This window comes from Gossypium hirsutum, chromosome D04, assembly GCF_007990345.1.
Source record: "Gossypium hirsutum isolate 1008001.06 chromosome D04, Gossypium_hirsutum_v2.1, whole genome shotgun sequence".
NCBI lineage: Eukaryota > Viridiplantae > Streptophyta > Magnoliopsida > Malvales > Malvaceae > Gossypium > Gossypium hirsutum.
Window position 1 is genome coordinate 41,967,564 of NC_053440.1, and position 11,685 is coordinate 41,979,248.

At 35.2% G+C, this 11,685-nt stretch overlaps 1 protein-coding gene and 1 pseudogene across 1 annotated transcript; both read right to left on the minus strand.

Annotated features, from left to right (window-relative positions):
* Window positions 1-7,891: 7,891 nt before the first annotated feature.
* Window positions 7,892-10,608, minus strand: LOC107899352 (phenylalanine ammonia-lyase-like; annotated as a pseudogene).
* On the minus strand, window positions 10,110-11,439 carry LOC121203381 (phenylalanine ammonia-lyase). The gene is made up of 4 exons (XM_041091420.1): window positions 11,235-11,439; window positions 11,054-11,156; window positions 10,534-10,557; window positions 10,110-10,434 (listed from the first exon to the last, which is right to left on the minus strand). Exons 1-4 carry the CDS (start codon window positions 11,437-11,439, stop codon window positions 10,110-10,112), a joined length of 657 nt encoding a protein of 218 aa, XP_040947354.1.
* Between the last annotated feature and the right edge of the window lie 246 nt (window positions 11,440-11,685).

Sequence of the window (11,685 nt, forward strand, 5' to 3'; positions counted from 1 at the left end):
AGAAATCTCTCTCCTAAAGAGCTCATCACAATCATACCTTGCTTAATCATCACAATCATACCAGTCAAATCACTCATGATATACAAACGGGTGGAACCTGAATCTACTAATGAAAATAAAGAAAAGGATCGCAATATGAATGCACCTGCAATCACATCCGTCGTCTCGCGGCCCTATGGCTCCTTCACACTGTAAACATGGGCGGGAACACCAAACTAAGTCGATGCAACTACTGTATGGGCAACTGTCCTCTAACCTATTGGTCTCCCATTACTACCATGACCTTAGGCTCGACCTCTAATAGGTGCGGTATTCTGAGCTAACTCAACTCTCTTCGAGTAGTCTCATAACCAATGCTCTATTGACCTACACCGAAGGTAAACCCCTAATCCTCTCCAACACACTCTCGGGTGCCTACGCCCACAATATTCACAAGTTGCTACCTCAGTCAATCCACCCTTAGAAACTACTGTAGTACTTTGTGGTCTAGTCTGGCTCAGTCAAGAGTCCCATCGAGTACCCTGATCAGACTTCCAAAATCACGACCAGTCTTGCCTGGCCTTCCAGATGATCCTGACTAATCGGAGCCCCTTTTTTGGGACACAAATACAACTGGTCTTGGTGGCTCGATCAGTGTCTCCTTAATTGCCTTAGCCTTATCTACCAAATCATCGAAGGCCTCAGTTCCCTATGCTACTAGATATACCTGAATGTCTCAATTTAGCCCAAATCGAAACCTCTTACACCTCTATTTCTCAAAGAACACCATCTCTGGAGCACACTGGCTAAACCACACAAACTGAGACTCATACTCAACCACAAACATTCTTCCCTAGACCAGATCCAAAAACTCCCTCTTTCTAGCATCCAGGTATTGCTCTCCCAAGTACTTCTTTTGGAAAGACTCAAAAAGAACTCCCTAGTCAGGTGATCAGTAGCGGTTCCTCTCTTTACCTTATTCAACCAACGAGGAGCTTCGCTGTTTAGTAAGGATACAATGCAACCATACTTCTCATTATTCGAGCATCACATTTGTTGAATGATCCTTTCAACACTCTCCAACCAATATTCAACAATGGTCGGATCAGCTCCCCGGGATTCTTTACCACCCAAAGCTCGGAGTTGTTCAAGTGGCAACCCTCTAGCAATTGGGGCAGGGTTCCCACCAACTATACTTTGAAATGCCCCAATCAGCACTTGAACCAAGGGCTCAAAACTAGTTTCAACTGCAACTTGCCTCGAGGGTGGTTCCACTGGTCCATCAGAAGTCGGATGCCTGTGTCTAGGAGGTATTCTATCTACTATTTACATAAATTTAAATAAAACAGGAAAGTGAGAAGTGGCAAGTGGCAAGTGATCCAAGGCAATTTTTCAAGAAAATATTTTCAAAGAAGGCAATGCGTTCCCGTTCCTACCCCATTTATAACTAATTTTCATACAAGGTTATGTTTGTCAAAAAGGTTTAAACATTTCCATTTTTTATTTTTAAAATTAATGTGTTTATATTTTCAGAAATACTAATTTGTCGAAAATTGTGACTCCGTCTAGGTTATTTTTCACTTGGCTCTAATACCACTAAATGTGAGGCACCAAACCAAACCGAGATGATCTGACCTGAATTTGGAACATCACATTAGCCACCAAGGTAACTCTCCTTTTAAAACTTTACGAACCACACCAACCAACCTGGCACACCACGCATTTGCAAAATATTTCATATAGGAAATTAGACCTAAGTGCATGCTTTTCGAAATTAATCATTTCATTTACACAACTAGAAGGTATAAGGCATACCTTAATACTCGACAGTCTCCCTTAGCTACAAATACTTGTTAGTTCATTTAATTATCATCACATTAAGCAAGTAATAAAACCTGCCAATCAAGTAATCAAGCAAGAAATTAAAACGTTCAAAAATCCCAAAAAAAACACACAATTTGTAATGTTCGTTTACAACCCATTGAAAGTTTCATTTAAAATGACTATGTCTAAGTCTAATTCTAGTACAAAACCCTTGGAACGACCCACATTGCCTTCACTTCAGAGTTTAAAATCTCAACACACATACTCTAAGAAAATGTCTTGCAATGGACCATTGATTTGTCACCCTCTTCGCTAACCCGGGAGCTATTCATCTACAAGGTAAAGCAAGGGGGATGAGCTTATTAAAGCTCAATGAGTACACATACATACAACACAAATATATACAATCCAAATATGTTAGGATTTTAACATACTTGAACAATTAACATATAACACAATTTTCATTCACAACATAGTGATATATTAGCAATTCGTAAATATGAAACATAGAAAAATTATATACTCATTAGATAAACGAAGCTCGAAAACACACCACATGACTCATAAAGTTGTACGCTATCTCCATGCAAGCGTAGCACGTATGCTCACACTCTCCAAAAACACCATGCTATCTACATTGAATGGAGTTATGCTCGACATTCCCTTATCTTTCCAACGCTATCTCATGGTCACAATGCCCAACAAATAATAAAAGGGGTAAGTACTCACAATCCTATGGCATGCCAATGATATCTAATGGTTTCAAGTGTTCATTGCCAACATATCTATTTAATCACATTTTATTACACAATATAACTGGCCCGCATTACTGTCGAGCTCGCACTTAGCATTTCACAATAATATAATTTTGCACTAATCAAAACTCACAATATCATCAATCTCATAATTCACTTACAGGTTCATGCATGCATAAACATGCACTATCAATAAAATTCACATGTTATAAAAATCCAAATTATAATATTTATTTTTATATCTGTTCGCAAGCATTATATAATCATATACGAATATATATTATATGTATATACGTAGCTATTTAGTGACCTTTATCACGTCAAATTTTAGCATACAATGAAAGTCCCATCAATTTAAATATTATATAAAACCATACCAATAATTTTATATATTATATAATAAAACCCATGCATATATGTATATAGTAAGACCCACACATATAATATAATTTATGTACAACCTACACGTATATATATTATATTATATATAACACCAAAATCTATTAATATATATTATATATATAATAAAGTCCATGGATATATATTATAGGTTCATGCATTTTGCACTATTAAAATCACACAGTGTATATACTTAATGGTTCAACCAAAATTGTAATGATTTGCATAAGGAAAAGTTCGCATACCATAAGAGGGAGTTTGCAAGACACACTTCGACTCTCTAGATTTCACAATTCATGCTAAAACACGACATTCAAATGCACTCACCTGTAGCACAACACGACTCGTCGAACTAGACAACTTTTTACTTGACTTTATCCCAGTTTCTTGAGGCTCCACCAACATTTTCAACTTCGCACAAAAATATACATATTACTAAACATTCAAAGATAATCTAACTTATCTCTTTGTGTTCATACAACAACTCTCCACTCACATATACTTATTCAGCTTATTTCGTACAATCTATTTTGCTTAATTTCTTTTCTTTTTTGCATTTAATTAAATCATTAACTTCTACCTCCTAACCCCCTAACTTGTGCCTAATTATAGATCTAGTTCGATAATGCAACTCAATGTTACTAAACATTACATTTCTCGAAAACCACCGTTCATCTCCATTCTCAAAAGACAACCATTTAATTCAGTCAATTACTTAAATATTTTATTAAATAGAATTTTTAAACCACTTAATCGCGCCAAAATATACTAAAATTATTTCAAAACACCTCTTAGCTCTTTATTTCTTCGTTCACCATTTTTTATGCAAAAGACAACTTTAAAATCATGGATCTTTAATTTTCTTGTTTAGATATATGAAAATTCAAATTAAAAACACCTAATAAAAATATATTACATAAGAAAATAATAGATTTACCTTTAATTCATAAACATCCACGAATTTTTACTGATTGAGCAAAAACGAGCTAAGTTTAGGTGAGAAATTGGAGAAGAAAGAGTGATTTTCTTATAAAGTTGAAGCAATAGGGAGTGTTTGGATGCCAAGAAAATATAAAAGATGCAAAATTTTTTGAGAGAAAAAATTTCAATCTGGATCTAACAAATTTTAAAAATGAAAAAAAAGATGGAGAGAGCTTAGGCGGCAAGTGACTTTTATAGCCAACCAATTTTTTTAAAAATTGGGCTATTTGCCCTCTAAGCCCTCTCATATTTCTACCTTCTTCAAATAGCTCCATTTTTAACTACTAGCCTTAATTTACACATTTAACCTTTACTTTAACCACTACTCCAATTAGTCTCTATTATTATTATTTTTATTTTTACTAATGCTTCGATTATTAATACCATAATTATTTATTTTAATTATTATTTTTACTATTTTTAATTAATTATTTATTGTATCCTATTTCAATTTCTATGACACAAAATCTAATTTTTCTCTCAAACCTATAATCTAATGTCCAATTCTACTAACTTGGTTTTCGAGATGTGACAAGATTAACAAGATCTCTTTTTTCCATGTACTATTAAAAGTATGGATCATCTCAAATCCACCTATGAAGAAAGCTATGAAGTCTGCAACAAGCTAGAACAATCCAAACTTGTTTTTTTATCTATACTACATTTTCAAGAGTCATATTTAGTGCTGTGAGGGGCAAGTCTCAGTAACTAGATCTGATTATAAACAAACTAAATTGATTGGGAAAATGGCATATGGAAAAGACTTTCATTTATGTTTCTTTTAGATTTTGTAAGCCATTATGAAGTGTATATTCTGAAATTTCGAGACACTTTTCAAGTTTCACTAAAAGAAAGTATATATATGTGTGAGAAAAGTCCGAGTGACGATTTTCCTTTTCCTTCAAAGTATTTCTTTAGTTCTTTGTTTTCCTTCAAAGTATTTCTTTAATTCTTTCTTTTTCTTAAGTACTAAATGTTATTGCTGGTTACTCTTCATATGTAAGCTAGAAGCTAAGGATTCCTGGAAAATACAGAAGTGCTCTATCTCCTGGTAAGTCTGATAACTTTACATGTTAACACAAAGAATGCTATGAAGTCTATGGGTAGTAAGTTACGAATAAGAAGCCATGCATGGAGATTCTCTGTAACTTAAATGTAAGCAACCTATTTGTAAATTGGTTTAATGGTGAACGCATGTTCTTTAAGCAATTGTTGTTGCTAGTTTGAATTGGACATCTGAATATGGAGCTAGTAGTTATTGTTGGTGAGTCCCTAATATTGACTCCTATAAGGTTTTTCAAAGAAAATCTATTGTGATTGAAGTTCTAGAATTGGTGAATGAATTCATGATTGACTACTAAAGATGTATGTATTCTGGGAATAAATCTTGTTTAGTTTAGAATATAATGGAATGTGTGTGAGTGCATGCGATTCTGTTAAGTAACTAAGTGTATGTGCATAGAATGTACAATGTGAGGTGTGACTGCATTGATGTGTGTGAAGCATGATTTGAAGTGTACTTTGGTTAAGGAAATGAGTTAGCCTACCTGACTATGTGTTTATATTGGATATGTGATGTATGAATGGATATGTTTGGAAATTGGGGTCTATTTGATTGTAGAGAGGTTGAGTTGTGAGGTGGTCACCACGGTGGTATATGATGAAGTCCATCGGAACAGTAAAAATGAATTATGATATGCAAATTCTGAAAAAATTCTATGGACATAGGACATTCTGGAAAGGGCGAATAAGCCACATTTATAGTGGAGATGATGGGCAAACCTCATGCGATGTGAGTTTAGGTAATTCCACATCACAAACACGTTAGTTATGAGATGTATGGGTGGCATTCTACTAGCCTTTATGGCGTACTCTAATTTGGCCTTTAAGGCACATTTTGTTAGTCTTTATGGCATTTTGTTATGGCCTTTATGGCATTCTGTTAACCTTTGTAACATTTTGATATGGCCTTTATGGAATTATGTTAAATTTGTGGCATAATCTGTATATTACCTTTTTGTCGTAATATGCATGTCACCTTTGTGGCGTATTCTGTCTAGCCTTAATGGTTTATTCTGGTAAGTCTATGATAAGGATATGATCTTACTGAAGCTCTAATGTGAAAGGTCTTGTGATAAAATCAATTAAGTCTTAAGGAAAGTTCTTGAAAAGAAGTATGATTTAGAATGTTAGAAGAGGGTATCCATCATGGCTATTTGTCAGATTAGAATAAAGGCATATTCAATGAAAGAGTTCACCATTTTGAGTAATGGTGCTAATAAAGTGGAATTCTGAGTTATTTGATATTCATTGTATTGGTATAGTATTATAACTTGTTTTGAGCTCTGATGGGATCTAATCTGTTTACTATATGAAAATGTCTTAACTTGAATTAGGGTATGGTCTAAATTATAATTTGATTTTGTAAGATCAGTATACGTACTCGCTAAAAGTATGAATAGTAAGTGGTATCCGCCAAGAATGATTATTTGTTCGAGATTTATTGTTGGAAGTTATTTGAAGAGAAAGAGAAGGTAGTTCCAATTGACAAGACCTAAAGTCAGCCAAGTAATAGAATGAATGAGAATATGGTATGAATGCTAAGTGGCGTATAAGTATGATAGTATACAACTGACACTATGAATGTATTCACGAACGACAGAATGGAGAAGTCCAAATATTCAAAATGAAGAACTTATCATGAAAATTTAAAAAGGTAAGTTGTGTTCATAACTCACCAAGTTCCTCTGAACTTATTGGTGTTATATTTATGTTTCAAGTATTGTTGCGTCACTGTAAGTACTTGAGGAAATGATGCCAGGAATATGCCAGAGTAGCAGCAAATAAGGATACTATGCATACAGAGGATGTATAGAAAGGGTTAATGTTTTGAAAGACTATACCCTTACAGTTTGTCTTTGGTAACTTATGAGTTGTAATAAAATTTGGGCAAGACTGATACAATATGTTATTTGCAATTTCCTCCCTTTGTTCTTTAAATACGAAGTTTTTAATCAAGACTAATACGAAGTAATGAGAAATTTATTCAGTAAAGAGTTTTTGTCAATTGTTTTGAAAATTCTTTTAAGTTTTTTCTGAAGTAATACCTGAAACCTGGACCTGATGAATCGAGTTGAGTCTAGGGTGTTACAAAACTTAACTCAGAGAAAGAATTATGCCAGATCATAACCATTTTTATAATATTGATAACTCTTAATTATATAGATTTTTAGAACATCTTTTTACTTAGAATTTATGCAAATCCTTAGTATTTTGATAACCAATTATGTGTTTTTAGTACATATCGGGAACTTTGGCACAATTAAATCAAAATTATAATTTTTGAGTAATTTGGTGCTAAATTCACATAGTTCTACTCTATGTTACTGCATTTTGGAAATTTCATAATTTGTCTTATAATTTCTACAGCTTGGTACACTAACCTGCTCGATGTTCAAAGCCAATATGAGTGGCACATGCAAATGATTTGGACAAAAATCAGCATAGGATGACAAGCTAAGGCATTTGGACTCAACAAAATTATTTTCACCTAGCTTGGAAATGGGTTGCTGAAAAGAACATGTCTGCCTTCTACATTGGAGCTCAAACCATCCATTAAGGTGGAAAGAAGCCCAATTTCGGCAATAACTTGATAGAGTGGCCCAATAAACTTTGAAATAATTATTTAAGGGTTCTTACATGTGTAAAAAAAACTCACAAATCAGCCCCATTCAGACTCTATAGTTGCCTTCCAATCCATGCCACAAATCAAGCAATAATCAAGCTTGAATCATGAAAATTTCAACCACTCTCTCCATGATTTATGGTCGGCCATGCACAGGAGATTTCTAAAAGATGGTCATGCAATTTTTAGAAAACTCTCAAGCCTTCTCTCATGTATAAATACCACCCCCATTCACCTATCAACTCATGCCTCATCCCATAATCAATCATTCATTCTTTTCTCTCCCACGCTTACCCTTCTATTTCCCTTCATTTTTCCCATCCTCTCTTTGAGAGTTCCCTTAGTAAGTAGTTCTTGAGAGAAAATCTCTCTTGGCTGACCACCTTGAAGAGTAATTTACATCGGAGCAATAACAAAAATTAGATGAAGCCACCACCGATAGTTCTCGGGAAATCATCGAATTCATCTTAGAGTTTCTTCTTCCCTTCTCTTTTAATTATTCTTAGTTTATAAACATGATTGCAAATTATTTGATTTCTTTTTCATTAATGATAATGGCTTAAATTTTTTTCAGCTAGGATGGTTACAATGCCTTGATTCGATTCGTTCAATTTATGTTTATATTGTTTCGTGCCTCAATTGTTTATGCTACCAATTAAAATCATTCATGTTGTTCACGTATTAAGATATGTTTGACTGCATTAGAATTAATCGCTTAATCCGAACCAAATCGTGGTTACTGACGTAATAATTGAAAGATGCATGCTAAATTTATATACGAACAAAAATAAATTAAATGTTCATAATAATTCCAAAAGAACTCTATTACCATGGATAACATTAGATTTTTGTAATTAAATTGTTTCAAACCTAACTCGTCCCTGTTACTTTGCATAAATTCTAAGGAATCCTTAGTTAAATGGTGACATGCAAATATCCACATTGTTCCTAATTGAAAAACATAAGATCTCGAAAGAGCTTATGATTTAGATTCCAAGTTCATAAATGATTGAGTTGCCATGGAATTTTTTTGAAACATTGTTAAACATGATAAAGAATGAATTGAATTAAGAGTTGTAATTTTTTTAGCTTATTCATGTTATTGCTATTAAAAGTTGTCACATTGGAAGATTGAAAGGAAAGATTGGATAGCAAACTTCAAAGATTGAAAGGAAAAGAAACTAGTAGATTGGAAGAGGGGCACTGTTCCACTCCTTTAGACTTTCCATCATTGGATCAATGATCTTCCCTTGGCACATAACATTGAACACCTTATCAAACTCCTCACCAAGTGAGGTAACTTTTTGCCCAGTTAGCAACCCAGTTCCAAGCGGCCCCCTCACGAATTTGTACAACGGATATGATCTGCAATCCTTGATCTTGTTTGAAATTGTTGCATTTCCATTCTCAACTCTAGCCCTTGCATTCTCAACCTTCTTGGGCAAAACAACCTTCAATTCATCTTCAAAAGCTGCAATATTTTGGAATATTGAAGTGCTTGGATTCTTCTCCATCTCACGCTCTATCATTGCATGCTCCACAAGAACTTGCCTCAAATTTTGCATCAATGAATAGGTAGCACTGGAAGGGTCATCGATATAGGTAAAAATGTATACGCGATCCACAGCTTGGAGTAAATCCTTTTCATAGAATCTTAAAGGGCGGATTTTACCATCAGTACCGGTAGTGAGTGTTTTCTTAGCTATCTGGCCCATTGTGTTCTTCACTATGTCCTTCAAATTATCATCTAAATGCCTCAAATCAATAGCTTGGCAAAGAGCCACGAAGAATGTTGTCAACATTAGCTTCAAGAGACCGATAACTTCAACAGTTTTTAATGCAAAGATTAATCCCAAGGAGTTCACATCTTGGTTGTGTTACTCAATACTTTGAACATGGGTGGTGACTGGATTATCCAAGTATTGGAGCTGAGAACAATAGGAAGCTATTGCAACTTCAGTACCCTTAAAACCATAATCCAGACTTGGGTTCGAACCACTAGAGAGGCTTGTTGGGAGGCCATTATTGTAGAAATCATTAAAAAATTTAGAGAACTGAGCAAACATAAGTTTCCCAATAGCTGCAATAGCTAAACGAGCATTGTCCATTAAAACACCAATTGGGGTACCCTGGAAGTTGGCACAGTGTAATGCCTTGTTCCTTGAGACATCTGCCAAGGGGTTATCATTGATAGAGTTCATCTCTTTTTCAATCGATTTGGTTGCGAATCTGATCAGTTCAATCTGTGGACCAAGCCATTGTGGAGCTGACCTTAGAGCATAGTGATCTTGTTTCAGTTTCTGCAAAGGGTCAATTTCATGGATCCTCTTAGCCGTTGTAAAGATAGTGCTTCCCTCAAGTATGTGTCCCATTATAGCAGCAGACTCGATTTGTCCTAGATGATGCTTCAATTTATGAATCAAATGGTCAATGAACTCAGGTAATCTACAATTCATGGCTTTAGCAAATATTGCAGCCAAAATTTCTTACAAAACAGCAAATATGTTTGCTTCAAAAAGAACCATGGCAGCCATGGTAGAACCAACTGCAGTGCCATTGACTAGTGCAAGGCGTTCTTTCGGCTGCAACTCGAAGAACTCAGAATCAATATCAGCTACACGAAAGGCTGCTTGGGCATCAAGGGGTTCCCTATTGGGTCCAATGGCTTTGGAATTAGGCCTGCCAATGAGCAATCCAACAATATAGGAAAGAGGAATAATATCACCAGATGCAGTAACTGAGCCACGAAGCGGCAGGCATGGGGTGACATTGTGGTTAAGAAGCTTGGTGATTGCCTCCAGAATTTTGAACCTAATCCCAGAGTATCTCTAGAGTAGGGTGTTCGTCCTAACAAGCATGGAGGCTCAAGTTGCTGAGGGAGTAAGTGTGTGGCATGACTCACTTCCATACCCAAAGGTCCCAGCATTCAAGAACCTAAACCAACAAAACACATTCAATGAATGAATAAAACTTTCTTCAACTTTGTGATTATAGCAACTTCCTTCTTTTTCATTTTCAAATATTATATTAATAAATTAATTAACTAATAAATGAGAATTTATTTTATATTTTTTGAAATTTTTGTGTAAAGGGTAGAGACGGATATTGAATCACCCGTGAGTTTCACCGGAACCTTGGCTACTAGTGAAAAATTGTACTTGCACAGGTTCTCATTTGATGAAACTTAACTAAAGATTATTCATCCAAACAGATACAATGGTGAGATTGTATCAAAAAGTAGGGTTGAGCAAAAAATACCGATCAAATCAAGAAACCAAGAAACCGATTCTACCCCTATCAAAAACTACCCAAAAACTCACGGCAATGGAGTATATAATCTGATACATGTCTTAAAGTACATATTTCCTATATCCAGTGGGGCAGTTTATGGAAAATGCACGTTGTTGGTGCATGGATATAAAAAGCTCACCTAATAAGCAACTTTTGAAGGACAGCTCCATCCTTGGTTCTTAGACGAAAATTAGCACCAAAACCAGTAGTAATGTCACAATTGTCAACACCATTGTGGAGGCCTTCAAGGACTCAATCAGAACTAGCATTAACTCCAGCTCCTTCCCCCTCAGAAAGCTCAACCTTGACACCCAACTCACTTTTAGCTACGGCTGCAACTTGAGAAAAGGTCAAGGCCTCACCACCAAACTTCACCAGTGGTCTCCTATACTCGGAAACCATATGTTTCACTTCATCCAAATGGCCTCCCTTGAGAGAGTCAGCTGCAACACCCCAGCTCAAAGGGTCGACCGAAGAAAGAGGTGATAATGGCTTCCCTTGAGGGATTCTCTCTGTCGAAACCATTTTTTTGAAAAAAACAAAAATTTTAGGTTGTCGACTTTAAAAAATAAAAATTGGGAGTCGCCACCAATCTTTTATTAAGGTGTGATCGAGTCACCTAAAAATGACTTTGGTCTACAAATTTTAGAAAAACGGGTCCGGGAGTCGGTTACGTATGAGGAAGGATTAGCACCCTCATTACGTCCAAAAATTGGTACCTAGTTAATTAATTAATGTCTTAATGTCGAAAATTTGAAAATCGTAATCCTT

What these genes read in the sequence shown, in the direction of transcription:
- LOC121203381 (XM_041091420.1), bottom strand. Translation starts at nt 11,439, where the DNA reads ATGGTTTCGACAGAGAGAATCCCTCAAGGGAAGCCATTATCACCTCTT. An exon ending in CTTCAAAAGTTGCTTATTAG is followed by an intron (nt 10,558 to 11,053) that starts GTGAGCTTTTTA and finishes TTGTTGGTTTAG; the next exon opens with GTTCTTGAATGCTGGGACCT. An exon ending in TTGAATGCTGGGACCTTTGG is followed by an intron (nt 10,435 to 10,533) that starts GTATGGAAGTGA and finishes CTCTGGGATTAG; the next exon opens with GTTCAAAATTCTGGAGGCAA.